The 21,303-nt window shown below is 34.5% G+C and overlaps 1 protein-coding gene across 1 annotated transcript in view; it reads left to right on the top strand.

The window, feature by feature from the left end:
- The window catches only part of LOC150096820 (F-box only protein 31-like), a 133,860-nt gene that overhangs the window by 40,855 nt on the left and 71,702 nt on the right, over positions 1–21,303 (top strand). Inside the window, exon 3 of the mRNA XM_090407802.1 lies at positions 19,468–19,544. Within this exon, the coding sequence (XP_090263928.1) occupies positions 19,468–19,544 (77 nt within the window). The remainder of the gene's footprint in view (positions 1–19,467; positions 19,545–21,303) is intronic.

Raw genomic sequence — 21,303 nt, 5'->3', positions numbered from 1 at the left:
AGGTAGAATTGCTGAAAATGTCAACTGTGTTGTGAACGGAGAACCTGTGGAACAAGTAAAACATTTCACTTACTTAGGCACGATTTTTAGTGAAGATGGTAAATTAAATATGGAAATTGACAACAGAATCAATAAAGCTGGTATAGTAGGAAGTCGATTGAATAAATTCATATGGAATAAGAGAGAAATTAGTCGGAACACTAAATTAGCTGTATACAAGACTCTGTTCAAACCAATTTTAACTTATGGATCTGAGAGCTGGGTCAGAAGTAAAACACTTGGCCAAAGACTAGAGACGACAGATAAGAGAATCATGAGAAAGATTAGAGGCATGAACAGATGGCATCAATGGCAGTATCATATTAAAAATGAGGATATTAGGAAAGAACTTGACATTGTCTGCATCCAGGAATGCATTAGCAGAACTAATCTCAGGTGGTATGGTCATTTAAACAGAATGGCGAGGAAAGATTGGCAAAACAAGTGTTCTCTGCCAGGTTGGTAGGAAAACGACCCAGAGGAAGACCAAGATGTAGGTGGATTGATTCAGTACAGAGTGCCTTAGATGATAGAAATATAAGATCTGGAAGTGTTGGAGTCTTGACAAGTAACAGACTGATTTGGAGGAAAATTGTTGATTGGAAGTTAGTAATGATGTAAATTTTTCATGTAGTACTATCATAATCCTGTACACCCCTTGAGGGTACATGGCAGGAATTTGATGATGATGAATTTAGTTTAATCCTTTATCCAAGTGTGAGCAAACAAAGTTTGCACCTGAAAATATCTTCAGGACTGGGGTGAGGTAGTACAACCGGGCAACTCGTAGCAAAGGTGAACCAAGCTAACATCACTCCTATCTCAGTATCCCCCATAATGCAAAACGCATCTCCTTGCGGATATGTATAATATTATGCATTAATGGAAGGGCCACTACCCAGACTAGTTTCAACCTTTATTGAGGTCTCTTCAGTGGGAGCCAGGCCCAGAAGTGGAGATAACAGGTAGAAGCAATGGCGAGGTCATCTTTACCTATAGGAGGTGCCACCTTTTTATTAAATTATACTGGATTTAGAGAAAGATATTGAAAGTTTATTTTTCACTTGGTTAGACTATAATAAATTTAGTTTAATCCTTTATCCAAGTGTGAGCAAACAAAGTTTGTGCCTGAAAATATCTTCAGTGGGCCTGGCTCCCACTGAAGAGACCTCAATAAAGGTCAAAACTAGTCTGGGTAGTGGCCTTCCCTTAATGCATAACATTATACATATCTGCAAGGGGATATCAGGATCTCAGTATCTCCCCTAATGCAAGGGTGTTTTGCATTAGGGGAGATACTGAGATAGGAGTGATGTTAGCTATGTCCACCTTTGCTACGAGTTGCCTGGTGTTGTACTACCTTACCCCAGTCCTGAAGATATTTTCAGGTGCAAATTTTGTTTGCTCACACTTGGATAAAGGATTAAACTAAATTTATTATAGTGTAACCAAGTGAAAAATAAACTTTCCACATCTGCCTGGTATATCTACTTCTGTGTCTGGCTCCCACTGAAGAGACCTCAATAAAGGTCGAAACTAGTATGAGTAGTAACCTTGCCCTTAATGCATAACATTATACATATACTATGATAGGAGTGATGTTAGCTTGGTCCACCTTTGCTATGAGTTTCCTGGTGTTGTACTACCTTATCCCAGTCCTGAAGATGTTTTCAGGTGCAAACTTTGTTTACTCACACTTGGATAAAGGATTAAACTAAATTTATTATAGTCTAATTCAAGGCTTTACATTCAGCTGCATTAAACTGAAACTCCCATTCATTTGCCCATTAGTTTATTCAGATCCTGTTGCAGAACTACCACATTTGCACTATTGCTAATAACCCTTCCCAGCTTTACATCATCTGCAAACAAATGAATATCCTCCTTGCAATCCATTGACAATGCTGACAGGTTTTATGACATTGATATAAAGGTCAAACAATATAGGTCCCTGTGGGACCCCACTTGTAACCTTTTGTCTCTTTGATACTGCTCCCCCTGCATAACTCTGATACTTATCAGATAGCCGATCCTGAGTCCAGTTCACCAATTTGACTGCAACTTAAATATCAGCTTCTCATGTAGTACCCTGTCAAATGCCTCTGTAAAATCCCAATTAAATGATGGAATATGCCTTTCCCTTATCAACCACTCTTGTCACTTTATTATAAAAGGCAGTCATATTACTAACACAAGAACACCCCTTAAATTCATGCTAACTATCATTACCCACATCTGCCCAAATGTAAATGATCTCACACTAATTTCTCCAAGGCCTTAACAACTACAGATAAAATACAAACTGGTCTGTAGTTTGACACTTTCAATCTGCTACCACCCTTATGCAATGGCATTATCTTGCCCTCCTTTTACTCCTTGGGTACCTTTCCCATGCCTTGACTTTCACTGAAAAGCCAGGTTAACAGAGGTCTCAGTTCTGTAGTACATTCTCTCAAAACCCATGGTAAAATCCCATCCAGTCCCATTGTTTTATTGACATCCAGAGTACTCAATATTTGAAACACTCTTTCTCTTTGCACTTCTAAACTTCTACCTGCACTATCCCTCTAGTATTAAGACCTACTTCTCCAGGATGAAATATCCCAATAAGTAGTTCATCAAACAACTCCAATATGCCCTTGGCATCAGTCACTTTATTCCCATTTTTATCCAACAATGTGATTCTTTCACAATCATTTCTCCTCCTACTGGCCACATAGCAAAAAAAATTCCTTAGGATTTTCTTTGTATCTCAGGGCCAATCTCTTCTCATATTGGTCACTCTCCTGGCCTGAGTCTTATATTCTTCAAGCATCTACTCTGCACCCTTTTCCTTATTTATATCTCTTCCATAATCTCTTTTTTACTTGCAGTTCCCGTTTGATATTATCTGTCATCCACTTCACGTGCGAGTGAAGAAGAGAACACAATTGTGCTTGCAGTATACAGCTTGCCATTGCTGCTAATAAATGTTCACAAGCACTGATGATATCTTATGCTTCCAATTCCTCCCTCCATGGAACTGCCCCAAGTTGATATTTAAGACTATTATAATTGCTTGCCTTATAATTCCACATTTCTTTTTGATACTCTTGCATGTCTATTCGTCTTCCAAGTCAAAACCGCATGGTCATTCTCCAAATGGATGTAGAGATGCCATCTCAGTTATAATCAGCTCTTCTGATGCTATGACCAAATCTAAAACTCTCGAACCTTATGTTCCTTCTACTTACTGCATGTTGCCTAAGACATTTGTCCCTCAAGAATTCCAGAAATTCCATTCCCTTATTACTACATGCAGTTTCCTCCTCCCAATTTATACTGCTGTAGCTAAAATCTCTGATAACAATCACTCTTCTTTCACTTGCCAAGCTCAACTGTTTAAACATCTCCCGCTCTTCACCCCTCTGTGCTCCCTGACTTGTAGCAACATCCCACTAAATATCCTTCCCTTCCCACTCTACCTCACACCATATGCTTTCAAAACCATTAGTGACATTTCCCTCCAAATCTTCCACTCTGAGTTGACATGAGTCATCACATCATAAGAAATACTCCACTATCACATTTTCCCTTCCTATCCAGACGAAAAATGCTACAGTGAAACCTCGGTTGTCGAACATAATTCGTTCCAAAAATCTGTTCAAAAACCGATTTGTTTGAAAACGGAAACCATTTTCCCATAAGAATTAATGTAAAATGGATTAATCCGTTCCCGAAACCCCAATAAAAAAAATTGTATACAAAAACAATGAAAATGCATAAAATCTTACACAAAAAGAATAAACAATTAATGGATAAAATATAGACGAAATTGATCACCTCTTATTTTTGAGTATTGTACAGATCGTTGATTTCACCATACTGAACTACATTGCAAGATCCGAGACACAAACGCCATTTTCATGTTTGGATATGATTTCTTTTTTGACCTCTATCATGGTTCTAACTTGTGTAACCTAAGAGGAACAGCTTGTCCAGCTTACGATATGCATAAAGTTACAAAAAGATATGTAATCCATCATCGTTATATATACATATGTACATCCATATATATGTGTGTATATAATGTATAATATATATATATATTATATATTACTATAATATAATAACATAATAAATCAGAGGAGACATGCTAATATGTACAGAGAAAGTTGTATAACATTAATTAAGAACAAAATAAAACAATGTAATTAAAGAGCATTTATTACATTTTACACCTGCAACAGGATCTTTTTAATACCAGTATGCAAAAACCAATTATTTTGAGCAGAGCTTCCTCATTTCTGTGTGAAAAAAAATATTCTTTTATTCGAGTTTTGTATTTGTTGGGTTAGTTTCATTTCTTATTGTTAAAGGTAGTATGTTGAATATTTTTTGGTGCTAAATAAGTATGTTTGTGTATTGCTTCTTTATTTGCTTTAGGAACTATATATTTTAGGCCCTTATGTCTACTAAGGAAAGCATCTTGTTTGATATTTATGTATTCGTTGTCGTTTTTCATGAATAATATTACCCTATAGGTGTATATATATCTAAGGGATAGTATGTTTAAAATGGTGTATTTATTACACATTGCAGCATCTTTATATTTTTGTCTAGTTAAGATTTGAATTACTTTATTCTGAGTCAAGACTAAAGGTTTCAGCATAGTGCAATAGATTCCTCCCCAACTTAATATACCGTATTGTAGTGTGCTTCGAATCCAGGCAGAATATAATATTTTTAGCATATTTAAATTTAAGAATCTGTTTAGGTAGTAAAGACTGTTTAACATAATCCTTACTTTATTTCCAACATTGGTAATATGTGGTTTCCAGCTTAAATTACTATCAATTTTTAATCCTGAGTAAGTTATTACACTGACTTTTTCTATTTCCTCACAGTTGCAATTTGAATTTGTCTTGCAGTTCCAATCATGCAAAATTAATTGTGCAGTGAAGTTCATTTTTTGCCTGTTGTATTTCACAAGCTAAAAGTTGCATATTTAGTTTTTGAGACATTCAGACTGAGTTTGACTAGAACCAATTTTTTTACTTTTAAAAGATCAGCATTCATTCACTATGGTTTGCATTTGTTTGGCTGTGTCTGTAGAGAAAATGAGAACTGTATCATCTGCAAAAGTATTTATTTTGCTATTTAGTTTAAGATTGCAGAAGTCATTGATATAAATATTAAATGAAATTGGTCCCAAGACAGGTAATTGTGGTATTCTTGTGGATCACTGGAGTCTTCTGTTTTGGAGCTTCTATAGCTGTTATTTATTTTTACAATTTGTGATCTGGCATTTAAGTAATTTTTGAACCAGTTTAGGGCAGTACCTCTTATTCCTATGACTTCTAATTTTTTTTATTAAAATTTCATGTGATACAGAGTCAAAAGCTTTGTGTATATTTAGAAATACTGATAATGTTAGTTTATGTTCATCAAGGGAGGTATAAGCTACGTTTGTGAAGTTCAGTAAAACATGTTCTGTGCTAAACTTTTGCCTGAACCCAAATTGATTCTTTGAAAAGAAGTTATTTTTGTTTAAAAATTTCATGAGTCTAATTTTTTACCAATTTCTCTAATATTTTCAAAAAGACTGGTAGAAGGGAGATCGGTCTGTAATTTTTCAAGTTATTTTTGTTTCCCTTTTGGTAAATAGGTACAACTACGGCTTTCTTAAAATCTGATGGAAATGTGCATGTGCTTGCGTGTGTAGCACTATGGAAAATACGGTGTCGCTAGTGTCCTTCACCTTCCTAAGTGCTACAGAATGAATTTTTATTTTTTTTGTTACAAAATAAGATAATTGTATAGGATTGTTGATGATAAAATTAAATATCACAAGCAAATATAAATAAATCAATAAATATATTTATGTATCGAAAAATTGGTGTTGCTGCAGTTCCACAGTACCTATGCACGAGCCTCTCCTGCTCTTAATAAAAGTATGCAAGGAAAGCATGAAAATTTTCTTACTTGCACTGACACTAATGCTTAGAGAAGCAAGTATCAGAAGAAGAAACGCAGCAGAAATGTTTGAGCTGACGAAAGGCTGCAGACTGGATCTTATAGATCTGATTTTACAAAATTTAATATTGCTTAGCAAAAATATTGAAAAATATTTTCCCCCACTTGAGGTATCATCCTTAGATTGGGTAAGAGATCCATTTGTCTTAATTGCATATCAATTGGCAAATTTAAACTACAGAAGATGACGAGCTTCCAAATTTGGGAAGCTTGCATTCTAAGATCATCAGCCCAATGGTCAAGACAACCCAACTTAGCCTGCTAAAGGGCACCTTTTAGGACTCATTTTGCATTTCTTCAGCCTCATTTGCTTAGTGTGAATGCCTGGATACATATGCCACTGCTTTGTGATCCCGGAAGATGGCAATGTTAATAATTACCTATGTTTTGACATAGGTAATTATTAATTAAAGTTTTCATAATTAATAATTTAGTTTTAATTTTTTAGGAAATTAAAATGTAAAGTATGTCTAACCAATGTATAAGCTTATCTACATGAATTTTACTAATCTGAGTCATATACACTGAGGTAGATCCTATTGGACTCAAACTGAATGAAGATTTTAATTTCATATAAAGAATTAATTTGTACAGCTGCAATGATAATATAATAATTTATGATCATTATTATTAAGAGAGACTCAATGAATCCCTGAGGGAGGCCACATGCATCTTTCCAAAAATGTCCTCTTGTCCTTTTCTCACTCTCCATGAAATGAAAAAAACTGAAATCCTGTATGTGACCCTTAAATGATTGATATGATTGAGACTTTTAGAAGTTTTTAAGTCTCAATCATATCAGCCCTCTTTCTCCTGTATGCTAGTGTCTGCAGTATACAAATTCTCAATCTGTCTTTATAATCAGTATTCAACAATCCTGATATCATTTTTAACACACTCCTTTGCACTCTCTCCACCAAATCAGAATGACAATGGATACCAGGAGACCAGACCTACTCACAGAAACCCAAGTGAATTCTTATCAAGGCTTTGTAAAGAAGCAAAGTGAGATCCTTATCTTTACATGTCAAAGTTTGTTTCAGCATTGCAGTTATCTTTTGAGTTTTTTTTTTTCGAAGTTTTTTTTTGTATTTGCATACTTTGCTACTTGGCCGTGAACTTCAACTTCCTATCTACTAACACTCCAAGATCCCTACCCTGATCAGTTTCTTCTAGCATAAGCCCACCAATATAATACGACATTGCATATCTAGTTACATCAAAGGGCATGACTTGGTATTTACTGACATCCATTTTACCATGCCCACAGTTCCAACCTATTAACCTTCCAAATGGCTAGGACGTCTATAGATGTCCAACTAAATCTGGATATGTTTCAGCCCACCTGTTTAAAGAACCTGGATAAGAATTGCAATTTGACCCTCATGTCCATTAGAAAGTGTGATAAACCCTCACGCTGAAGAGAACGGTTAATCTGATTATCTCGCGTTCGTAGCTGCTTCTCAGTTGCCTATAACAAGAAACGCACTTCCTTGTTCCATGCTGGTCAACTGGATTTTAGTTATATAGGATAGACTAAAAATAGAGAAATTATTTATATTTTTGTTTTTTCTTTTTATTGTACAATACAATTTTAATGTCTGGACAAAATAAAGATCTTGTGTAATTTGTTCACTTAAAAATATTTAAGTGAACAAAGCCTTACCTTGGAGAACCAACTTAATTTTTTATTTTTTTGTGCTAATTTTTTTTCTAATCGCTTACTAGACAAAAGATTTTTCTTTGTTCTCGAAGAAATTAATTCACGATAATTATTTGAAATATTCTTTTAAAAAAAGAAAAGAAAACCGGCTGCCGACGTTCCAGTTTATATTATTTTTATTTTTGTACAAAACCTTCGAAATCGAATAATACTTCAGATTTCCTTTAGGACACGCTTGAGCAACTTTGCTTTATAGAGAATAACATGAAATTCTTTAATCATATTACTAAATTTTTTCTTCATGTTGTATAGTAGTCTACTCTTCTTTGTACTTTCACTTTCTTGGTTTCCTTGTATAATTGGTCATTACAAAATGAAATTAACAGTTATGATTTAAATTTATATTTTCTGCATAATTCAGATATTTTATTCTCCAATTTTTAAAGTAAACGATAGATTTGCTTATTTTTATCATTCAAAATATGTATATCAAATTTTCATTTCCTTTCACAATAGAATTGAACTTTATTTCGCCTCCGATAGTTTAACCCCCCCCCCCCCCGTGGCATTACTATCACACACCCGAAAACTGTTATGAAACATAGGTACAGTTTTTATTTAATTCGTTATTTTTCTCTAGTAATTGTTCCACATAACTTTAATTTTTCGATACTGAAACTATGTGATGATTATTATAAATTAACAAATTATAAATCAGACAATATACATATTATTTATGTATATTGTCTGATATTGAGAGATCCTTTACTGGGGAAAGGTTACTGCATTACAATGGTTAATTACTATATGTGTCCTGAACTTGCTGATTTGCTTTTACAGCATTGTACAGATAGTTATAGTACTGTAAATGCAAAAAGGTGAGATATGCCTCCAGATCTGGCTTCAGGAAAGCTATCGAATGGGGGAAATCCGAGCTTATCAGCGAGGGAAAGTCTTTGCACTACTTTCTGCTGTCTTCCCTGCACAATCCATCAATGGAATCCGTGGAGAAGCATGGTTTGAAGAAAGAAAAACCCATTGCTGTGTGTGCATACGACACTATGGGTGGAGTCGACAGGTGCGATCAGCAGCTATCATTCTACTCTGTAATGAGGAAACAGCATAAAAAATATTACAAAAAAGTGTTTGGACATGTATTAGATTTTGTTATTTGGAACAGTTTCCTCCACCACAAGGAAAAATGTTTGTCTACCATAACATATCTAGAATACAGAATAGAAATTGCGAAAGCATTGCTGCATGCACATGCACCTTCTTCAGCAAGCAGAAAAACAGGAAATCCTGCCAGACATCTGAGGTTGAATGCTGCTAACTTCAACCATTTTCCCGAAAATCTACTACCAACGGCTAATAAAAAAAAAAAACCTGCATACAAATGTTATGTATGTAATAAAAAAAATATCAGAAAGGAAACAAAAATCTGGTGCCCTGAGTGTAAAACTGCTTTGTGTGTTTACCCTTGCTTCAAGGTGTTCCACACTGTTCAAGAATTTTAAATTCTGAACAGTATGAAATAAAAAATGTTTGTTTTCAAGGCCATGAAAACAGTCCTTTTCAGGACTACAAATATTGATAGAGGGATATCTGAATGAACTGTTTCCTTTTCATCTTGAAGGTGAATTTTTAAGTTCTTTTTATGACATAGAATGATATTTTCGAAGGAATAAAATATAATAGGAACTGGAAAGAGTATTCCAGGTAAAGTATTTCACCAAAACAATAAAAAATAATGAAATAAAATCTACCCTATATACATATAAAATGATAAGCCTTTTTATGTCATGTTTATCGAAACGTTTTGAAACTCAGGCTACCCTGAGTGTCGAGTTTTCAAAATTCGAGTCATCAGAATTCAGGGGCGGAACCCCCTTTCGAGTTATCACAATTGAAGGAGAACTGGCCTACCAGACCGGAACACTGCGAGTTGGGCATAGCCCCCCCCCCCCCCAGTTAATAAATGAAATATATAAATAATAACAGGAACATTTTCACCTTGCCAACACTCAACATTGATGTGATATGGGTTCCAAATTTCTTGTTTCGGAGATATATATTACAAAGTTGTAATAAAAATTTCTGCTACAATGAAGTTTGACATAATCAACAATATTATTACTACCTTATTTGTTTCTCGTGTGGGAGAAAAACAGTAAAATGTCACTCTTATAATTATATGAGATGTTATAATGGCAAAAATAGTAAGAAAAAAGTCATTTGCACTTTCTCTTCAAAACACAAAGAAAGAACATTGTAAATTCAGCCAGTGGAAAAGAAAATACTACATATTTTTCTTTTGTTATCTGATTTTTTTTTCCTTGTAGTACAAAGAAGAAATCACTGCATATAACATGGAGTCTGCATGAGGGAAAAAATCTGGAAATTGGTTACATTATAACGAATAGAGAAATCATGTCAGAAAAATTATTCACATAAGATTCTAATCTCAGCAGACATAACATTTTCTTCTAGATTACATATCTAAAGTAACTGAACCTTTGCTACTATTTTACAGTAAAATGAATGGGTATGTTCCCCAAGTGATTTACGTTTGTAACAGCTGTCTTGCGAACGATTTATGAAATAAATTATCTGAAATATCCGCAGATTGATTAGGTCTATACCCCCCCCCCCCCCAAAAAAAAAGAAGATTATGAAACGCATATGCACCTTTTCTTTGAAAATAATTCAAATCCTCTTTTTCAAGATAATTGTATGATTTAATTTCTAATTTTTGATGATAAAAGTGAAACTGATCATTATAAATTAAGCAATTTTTTTGGCATAAATAATGTATAAGCATGTAAACGAAATGTCAGTATTTCTGTTAGGATATCTGTAATCAACAATAGAAAAGGAAACTACATTCTTGACATATTCTGCACTACAGCCTGAGGCACTTTAGTGTTCTCCCCTTTCTTCTCAATAGCACTGAGTAAGCCTTCAACTTTTCCTCCAGCTAAGAGGATATTACCAAGTATTTATAAGACGTAGATTATTTCAGAAATAGCTTCCAGCAGCAGAAGTAATATTTAGATTTTTTTTAAAGAAAAACAAACAAAAATAATACTACTGAACTTTCTTTTGTGTGGTATGCATATAAACAATTTTGCATGGTGAAAATATAGCATATTATTTCTAAAATTTCACATAATTTCAGTGGACAGTAGAACAGCTGGTTTTAGATTGCAAATAAATAGAACAGAATTAGAAGTTTCACGGTACAATCTGATTGCCGTATATCTTTTGTCAAAATGGTAAAATGAAGTAATTGATTTTGAATGATGTCTAGAAAAGCTTTCAAACCTGTATAGAAATTTAGAGTAGTTATGCAATTCAGTTCCAGGAGAGAATAAGGAGGTGGGGGGGGGGAGCATTAGAAAATCTTCAAAATGAGCAAAAATTTTGAATCATTCCGTATATGATATTTTTCACATATTTTCAACATATCTATGAGGATATGCATTAGATATTATCGTAATATGCATAATACAAATAAATAAATAAAAGACGAAGGTGAAGAATCACTGCTAAAATATCATTGGATATAAATTTTTAATACCAAAAAGACACAATCGGAAACCGAGTAATGTAATTTAGCATTTAAAATTTTTTTTTTTATTTTGTCTTTATGAATAACAAAAAAATTGTTTCTAAAACTGAAATGTGATGATCCATATAATACTATTTGGCTAGAAATGAAACAAAAGGACATATTTATTTCAATAAATATTATTTAAAAATATTAATATTTGACATAATATTTTCAAAGCAAACATTTGAAAATTCTGAAATTCGAAAAAAAAGTATTCAATTATTAAACGTAAAGTGAAAGAACAATCAGTGCAACTCTTCCGGTGCACTGATTTGTGGAATAAAATACACCAAATTTACTATCACCAAATAGATTCATTGCAAAAGCTGATCAGTGGTCATTTCAGGATTGATTACTTTTGCATATGTGAAATTCGTTTCAATTTTTGGGAAGAGACACAATAAATCATTTTAGAGGCAAGAAAGGTCAAATAACTTAGGACAGTAAATGAAATTCTAAGCAACACAATAGACGTAAAGACAGGGGGACACAAAGGTCACTCAGCAACAGTTAATCCACTAATGGCTATAGAATAGCCGTAACGAGATTAACGGCAGAGGAAGGTAATGGCATGATAAAAGGTAGAATGCCGACGAAGTTTTGATCCATTAAAAAAGCTAGAGAGAGCTGACTATATCATCCACACCAGCCGGTTGGGAGGTTAAAATAATTCTGCAAGTATTGCATATCAGCCACATTCCTGATTACCCTACCTATCTTTGCATTGTCAGCAAATAGTTGTATGTCATCATCAAATTCCTGACTTGTCCCCTTAAGGGGTGTACAGGATATGATAGTACTACATGAAAAATTTACATCATTACTAACTTCTAATCAACAATTTTCCTCCAAATCAGTCTGTTACTTGTCAAGACTCCAATATTATCAGATCTTATATTTCTATCGTCTAAGGCACTTTGTAACGTATCAATCCACCTATTTCTGGGTCGTTTTCCTGCTAACCTGACAGAGAACACTTGTTTTGCAAATCTTTCCTCGTCCATTCTGTTTTAGTAACCATACCACTTGAGATTAGCTCTGCTAATGCATTCCTGGATGCTGACAATGTCAAGTTCTTTCCTAATATCCTTGTTTTTAATATGATATTGCCATTGATGCCATCTGTTCACCCCTCTAATCTTTCTCAGGACTCTCATATCTGCCGTCTCTAGTCTTTCATCAAGTGTTTTACTTCTGACCCAGCTCTCAGATCCATAAGTTAAAACTGGTTTGAACACCGTCTTGTATACAGCTAATTTAGTGTTCCGACTAATTTCTCTCTTATTCCATATGAATTTATTCAATTGACTTCCTACCATGCCAGCTTTGTTGATTCCATTATCTATTTCCATATTTAATTTGCCATCTTCAGTAAAAATCGTGTCTAAGTAGCTGAAATGTTTTACTTGTTCCACAGGTTCTCTGTTCACAACACAGTTGACATTTTCAGCAATTCTACCTATTGTCTTTGTTGCTGACCTTCATACCATGCCTATTACAACAGTTATTCAATTTAGTCAGGGAATCTTGCAAACTTGTAGTGGATTTATTTAGAAGTATAAGTCTGCATAAAGCAAAGAGCTGACATTAACATCTCCAATTTTGATATTATCATGTTTAATACTGCTTTCCTTCATATTGTGATCCATGTAGATAATGAATAACAGAGGGGATAATGTATCCTTGTCTCACACCAGATTTAACATTAAACCATCTTCCTGTACTTCCTTCAATTCTAACTGCTGATTTACAACTCAAATATAATGTCCTATTTACACCATATAACTGTTGCATATTGAATACCTTCTCTCTTGGCACCTTATCATATGCCTTTTCCAGATCTACAAAACTCAAATAGAGATCTTTGTTATATTCCCAGTCACTTTACAACAAATATTTCTCCAATATTTGTCGTAAAGTGAAGATCTGATCCTGACAGCCTTTATTTGGCCTGAATCCAGCTTGTTCTTCACCAAGCTTTTCTTCCACAATTCTTCTCAACCGTTTCTCAAGTATACTTGCATAGATCTTGCCAAGAACACTCAGTAATGAAATACCTCTGTAATTCTCACCTTCAGTTTTATTTCCTTTTTTATATATGGGTACTATTAGAGCTCTACTCCAATCATCAGGAATTTGCCCCTCTGTTCAGGCTTTCTGAACTATACAGTGCAGCCACTGTAAGATTTTTTTACCACCATAATTCAGCATTTCTGGTCGAATATCATCTACTCCTGCTGCTTTTCCACATTTTAAGTCTTTGATGGCTTTTTCTACTTCAAGTATGGATATGTATTCCTGCCTGTATGCTGGTTCAGTGTTTTTTAACACTGTGCCATCACTGCCTTGTTTCGTTTAGCAATTTTACTCCATACTTCAAGGATATCTTTTTCTCCTGTTTTCATGTCACCTTTATCATCTCTAATTACAGCACTCTTTCCTCCATTTTTGAGCTTCTTCAACAACTTCCAGAATATCTTACCACCTTCTTGATATTTATTTTCTGTGTTCTTGCCAAAGTCCTCCCATCACTTATTTGCCAGGAACTTTTGATATGCTTTCTTCTTTTCCCTCACCGCCTCTTTAACTTCCTGTGTCCACCATGGAGTTCTGATTTTTCCATCCTTGCAGACAACCTCACCACATGCCTCTCTGGCTGAATCTCCAAGGTTTGGTTCCTGTTCTCAAACTCTTTCATTTTTCCTTCAATAATCTTTGTGTATTTTAGTCTATAGTTCACATCTGAGAGCTGCTTAACTTTTATTTGCTTTAAAACTATCTTACATGTCATTCTTTTCAATATGAAATTCAATTTTATCCTGCTCAAGACTAAATAGTGATCACTTCCAATTTCAAATCCTCTGTACACTCTGGTGTCCTGCACCAGGGAGAAAACATCACTATCAACAATAACATAATCAATGAGACTTTTCTTATTCCTTGCCTCTTCTCTCCATGTGAATTTGTGCACATTTTTATGCTGGAACATGGTGTTAGTAATACCAGTCCATGTCCTGAGCAGAAATCCAACAGGTGTTTGCCATTATTATTAGCTTTGCTCTTTTCTCCAAATTTTCCGAAACTATTTTTGTATGTCTTACAATCATTTCCTACTCTGCTATTTAGATCCCCAACAAGGACCAACTTTTCCTTTTTCATTGTATCAGTTCCTTTCTCTAAAGCATAAAAAAATTCCTCCACTTCTACCTTAGTTGAACCTTCTGTGGGACCATAGGCAGAAATAAGTCTCATTGTCCAATTCCCCATTCTGATATTTGCCCACATCACTCTACTTGAGACTGCCTGCCATTCAAGAATTAGCCTCGTATTTTGTGTTGAATACTATGGCTACTCCTTCTTTTCCATTATTGTCATTGCCTGAATATAACATCTTGTATTTATTGCTCAGAAAGATCTCGCCAGTTTTTGTTTTTTTTTGTTTCAGTCATCCCCATTATGTCAATCTGGTACTTATCTAATTCCTCAGCTAGCTCCATTTCTTTGCCATTCAGGCTTCTTATGTTGATAGTACTCATCTTTTACTCTGGTGATGTTGAGTTGGGGTGTGCATTCAGATTTGTTCCAGTAGCTGACTTTTCACTGTTCGCCCTGGTTCCCTGGCAAAAACAAGGGGGCCTTGTTTAATCAGGCGACCCCCAGCCGGCATGAAATTTTGTCATGTTGTACCATCATTTGTATATTATTTTAAGCCAATAAGAATACAATTTGGTCAGCTAAATCCCAAATTGGCAGCCCATCCTCATTCGTTCAGTATGCAGGTAGATACTCAACAGGGTGCACCACGAGAAGGTGAGGAATTGGCATTAGGTCAGATGCCCTGGTCGGTTCTCCGCATTCCTTTAAAGGCTATGTCGAGGTCTCCTCTCAGTTATACAGCTTTGACCCTTAAGCACCCCATAGTTGTATGTCACCTGTCAAATACCTCCCAATATAATTTAATGTACCGATTGAATACAGTGATGTACCACAAGGACTAATCCTTGTGGTACACCACTAGTTACCTTAAATCTTGCAAACTCGCGTCCCTCGTATACCACTTCTTGATATCTGTCAGTCAGCCATCTTCTACATGCTAATGTTTTATAATCCAAACCCATATTCTCCAATTTATGCGACAGTCTTTCCTTATATATTCTGTCAAAAGCCTTTAGCAAAATCCAAAAGTATAATGGTGTGTCCATTCTCTTGTCTAGTTCAGTGTGAGCAAGGTTCTAAAAATGAACTTCCCTTAGTAGACCCATACTGTGCATTGCTAAGTAGAGATTCACTGTCAATCCATTTCTGAATGCTGGACCTAACCATTTTATCCAAAATCTTCATCACTCCTAAGATACAGATTTGTTGTTAGTTGGATACATCAATCTTTGCACCAACCTTTTGCAATGGGATTATCATAAATTCTTTCCATATCTGCTTAATCTTCCCCAACTGAAATTATATAGCTTGGTCAAAGGAATAGCCAGTTCAGCTGAATACTCTTTTAGCATCTGTGCTAATATCCCATCAGCCTCTACTGTTGAATTCTTATTCAGTTATCTTATTTGGACTCCTACCCTATTTATACTTTGAATTCTGGACACATTCGGATGTCGATATTCTTCCCATTCAGCAACTGATACCATTCTGCTCAACTCAGTATACTCCTCTGTTGGTCATAATTTCCTGCTTTGTAGCTCAGCATGTAACCTTTTCTGAATGTAATATTCATAATCTTCACTTTGTAAGCGAGTATTGCATGATCACTGTCACTAACCGGAGGCAGAATAGTTACATCTTTAACTGAAACATCTTCTGACACTATAATCAAATCTAGCAATCTTTGACCTAGAGTTCCTTCTGTCATTTGTTGCTTGAAGAAGTTGTCTTGCAAGTTCAATGAATTCATATCCAATCAATATTTGGATAATTAAAGTCTCCCATTATGATTACTCTTTTCGCATCCATCGTCTCTATTTGGTGATGCATTTCTTCATCATTAGCAATCAACCCACCAGGTCTGTAACAGCACTCCACTATGTAATTGATCTTGTGAGATTCCACCTCACACTAGATGTCTTCAAGTTCACTGCCACATGAAATATTATTACTAGTCCCACAATCATAGACCAAAACACTGACTGGATTCAAGTCATCTGATATCATTAGCAGCAAGCCCCTCCTCTCCTGTCTCAACGTATTGACCAAGGCAATAAACCCTACACCTTTTTGTTTCTGATGCTCCTATCATTTGTGTATAGACAGTCTACCTACATGTTCTTTTATGTACTAGTGTCTGCAGTCTGCATGACACAGACAACTTCCAGATCTCTGTTCTTCTTTAGTGCCCATACATTTGGACATCTTTGCACATGTTTGATGGGTCCGAATCATATGAACACAGTTGAAATGGTTCTCTCCTTGTAACTATTACCATGGTAATGCCAATTCCTCTCATTAGCACAATTGTATAACATTGCTGCTCTTACACTCATGTTCTCCCATTATAATTTAGTTTCCTCCTTACTCTCTGTGTAATTCTCGTATCGGTTATTAGTTTTTCAAGACTTATAATAATAATACCAAATGCATTCAGGTTTAGGCCATCCTTCTTATATAAATCTAATCTTCCCTCAAACTCGCTCCACATATCCAAAAACTCGCATCCATTCCTTCTACACAGTCTTTGCATTGAATTGTTTGCCATCATATTCCTTCTTCTTAATTCAACTTTCACAGTAATATACCTACTATTTTCACTTTCTCACTCTTCAGTCTCACCTCTTCCAACAACCCTTTCGTGTCCTCTCATACTAAACTTATCACTAGTTAAGTTGTTAGTGCCTACTACAATTACGATCTCATTTACTTTTCTTTTTTTGCTTTTGAATTGCTTGCATTATATTTTTAATTTTTGCTTGTGAAAAACTCAAATATATAACCTGCTCATCAATAGCATGTTTTATGATACAGTTGCCATACTGGATAACATCCTTCTTTTTACAAATAATGTTACTTACTGACTTTCCTGATTGCCGCTTAATTTTCTTTTCTTCCCTATGCTCATTCAAACACCTCTTGACTTTCTGTAATCTCCATGTTGTCTCTCTGATAATCTGCTTTAATTTTACTATTTTAGAGAGGTTAATTCATTTTCAATAAACTCCTCAATATTGTCAGTAATGTCCTTAACAGGATAAGTCTTCTTGCTGTCAAGTTTGCTGCTCTTATAACCACGACGTTTCTTGTCCTTTGTTGGCATCATTTTTAACTATATTTATTATTGAAATATCATAACAAAAATATGTTATAAAACATTAAATACACTAAAAGCACAAAAATCTACACTAATATACTATAAAACACTAATTTGCTAAGGGAAAAACACAATAAAACAGATAAAAATCACCAATTTTACATGAGCTCTAAATTCACCTACCAATCGCAATATTCTCAAACCCCAATCTGATGTTTGTACATAGGGTGTTATATGTTTACTTATTCAGCTGTTTATTTATATTTTGCATGTTGCTATAACCTTTCTGAGGATACAGAAAAGTTATAGCAACATGTTTTTTTTTCAACATGTTATAGGTCTTGTTTTTTTCCACCAATGAAATACAAACTTATCTGCCTATCAGGTCTTCAGCTGTCTGGTCTTATATTTCAGACTTTTGTGGCATACTAATTATATCATTCCACTAGATCAGTCAGTACCCTGGCATCATGCATGCACTCGAAATCAAAGTATTATAATGATTGTATTAGAGAGACTTCTTTTTACATGGATCGAAGATTGTAACCAAAAACAGATCCCACTAAACACTGGCCTTATTAAATCAAAAGCATTGTCTCTTTGTAACCTGGGAAGAAAGGGCTATCAATGATGGAAAAGAAGAATTCCACGCTGGGTGATTTTGAGTGTTTCAAAAAGAGAAATAGCCTACATAATGTTCTAATCACAGGAGAAACTACAAGGGCAGAGATAAGGAGATATCCAGAGATTTTGAAGAAAATTGTGCAAGAAGGAGACTATTGTGATCAACAAATATTTAATGTCGATGAAACCGACCTTTTTTTTGGAAGCGAATGCCTTCCGAGACTTTTCTAGCCAAATCAGAGAAATCTCAGCCTGGTTATAAAGTCGCAAAGTCGAATAAAATTACTGCTAGCAATATGCAAGCCATTTGGAAGCACATTCTTCCACACTGTGCAAATGATTTTAGAGGCTTTTCAAATGAATCTAAGGTTAATTAAATCTCATTCTGAGAAGTTGAGTGATTCCGACCTTCTAAATTTAGATGCACAGCAGGAAGATCCTGAAGAACATTTAATCACTGACAAGCCCAAAGAGGTTTCACAGAAACAATTTGAAAATAGTTTTCATACAATCGAAGTTTTTAAGCAGCAATGCTTAGAAACTGACCCTGGTGAAGAGAGAACCAGTAAAATTTGCAGAAGAGACAATAGGGCCATACCGTCAGTTGTATGAAAAAAAGAAACAGAATGCCTGCCAAGCTACATTAGCTCAATTCTTTGTTAAGAAGCAAAATAATAAATTTATATTCTGAATATGTTTTATTGTCTTTCAGCTTCATGGTTTTCCTTTAACTAGGCCCTAAGACATACCCTAATTCTTTTATTAAAAAAATGAAGGGTCAAAAAGAAATCTGAGGAATGAATTATACATTTTCTGATAGGTTATTATATTCAATTAGTGCGCCTGTTTTAAAGAATGCATTAGGCACACTAATCGAGGGATTGCTGTATATTGTATAGAACATTTGAAGGTCATTTCCGCTTGCTTATAGAATGGTAATACACTCAAAAGTTTAATGATTGTTTATCTAGCAAAGAGGAAAGCATTCGTTTTTTTTTTTTTTTGAATATCTGGTTGAGTTACATAAGCATGCTCAAAATGAACAGAAATTAGGTGATATGTTAAGATCTCTAGGTTCACTTCTCCAAATTGTTGATAATATATTTATTATATGCTATTTACTTCAAGTGTAGATAGACAAAAGAAAAAATTATTTTGACACGATTGCTTTTACTTTGTTAAGGATCTCTTCTTATGTGAGAAAAGATTCTTAAAAGCATCTTTCCTATTTGTCTTAATTATTTTCTCACTTTTATTTAGTATTGCATCATTATGGAGATTTGATTGGCCTATGGCAACCCCAGATCTCTTCATATGGTGGCTTATTACAAGTTCAAGTAAGTTTTAAGATTTATTCTAATACTGTAAAACTGTTTCTAAAACTGAAAATGTATATAATATAAACTTGCTTTTCCTTATTTTAAATATAGCAACACATGCAGAAAGGCTTCAAACTGATGGCTGTTATTCATTCTGTTTTTTTGCAGTATTCGTTAATATCACTACCACCAATAGGGTAAAATAACTAAGAAATCTATTAGGTTTCCTAATATTTTGCTGAAATTAAACCAACATTCTCAAAGTGAGCAAGACTGTGGAAGTGAAACAATGTACAAATGGAAAAAAAAGCGAGTGAATTTATGGAGATAAAAGAAAATAGGAATAAGGAAACAAAAGCAAGCAAAGCATGGAAGCGAATGAAAAAAACATCAGCAATTTAAAAGGAAAGATCTACAAAATGGTAGTAGGACCTCCAAGACTGCAGACTACAGGAGAAAAGGGCCTTGGTGATACGCCAATGTATAGCAGTGAGACCTGGCATATGACCAAGAGATGGGAGAAGAAAATGGACATAGCTGAAATGCTGAGACTTGCAAATGGTGTAACAAGATTGGGCAAAATCAAAAACTCGCTGATCAGGAGAACAATGTTGGTAATCTAAGTATCTGGAAAGATAAGTGAATCAAGGCTGAGGTGGTTTGGTCATGTTATGTGGCGAGATAAAAGCTATATGAGAAGGAAAGTGGTGACCTGGAGAGGAGATGAAGGCACAGGCAAAAGAAGTAAGGGGAGACCTAAACAATGATGGCTGGATATCTTTAGAGGGGACCTCCAACACCTCAGATCAGAGGAGAAAATGGCCCTGGAACAACATCCTCCACTCATTTGTGGAAATGAAGCTGAAGAAGATATATAGTAGAAATTTATTAGTATCAGTGAAAGAGGATTATTAATTAAACAAGTGTGAAATGTGAATTAAATGATTTAATGAAATATATACATTAATTGTTATAGGTAGAAACAATACATGTTTCAAAACAATGTTTTATACATGTTTTGCAGTACAGTTATAAACGAAGATGGGTTTATTAATTGCTGTACTTTTGAAAAATGTTGCAGTAGTATCATTCTCAAAGTGGCAAAATTTGGAATTTTACTTTTCACTAAGTCTGCTTGCTATATATACTTAATTAACTATATATATTTCTACTTAACAGTTTACGTCTGTCCTAGTCATTTTCATGTTTGAAATTGAAGACAACAGAGTGCATTTCTGCCTGATCTCTGATAAGAATGAATGGTTCGAAACAGCTGTTGGGCCAGTAAAACTAAAAAGCACTAATAAAAGGCAAATATGTGTGTTCCTGGATAGAGTTTGTGTCTTAAAAATAGGAGATATTTCACAGATGTGAAATATCTCCTATTTCTTTTGATTTATTTCACTGAAATCTAGAGAAGCATTCAGTAGTCGTGTTACTACAGAAATACTGTCGCTTTTACTCAGTTAAAAAATGTAACTGACAAAATAGTTCAGGTCTTGAAATACCACATGAAGGTTATCTTCACTCCTCTGAACAAAATATTATATAATTCTATAATCACCGAACTACCTCATCCATTAAAGAAGATAGATATATTGTACTTGCAGAATTTGGAAAGAAATCCTATGGAGAATATATTAATGTACAAAAAAAGGGAGAGGGACATAAATTTAGTGCTCAGGTATTTAAGATATTGTAGTATTTTTCAGAAAAGACTAAAAATTCATGTCATTGTCTTTATTGATGGTAAAGGGTGGTGATTTTTGAGAAAGAA

Source organism: Typopeltis vanoorti, chromosome 18, assembly GCF_054136105.1.
Source record: "Typopeltis vanoorti isolate ZY-2024b chromosome 18, IOZ_Tvanoo_1.0, whole genome shotgun sequence".
NCBI classification, from domain to species: Eukaryota; Metazoa; Arthropoda; class Arachnida; order Uropygi; family Thelyphonidae; genus Typopeltis; species Typopeltis vanoorti.
This window is presented reverse-complemented; position numbering and strand designations above follow the sequence as displayed.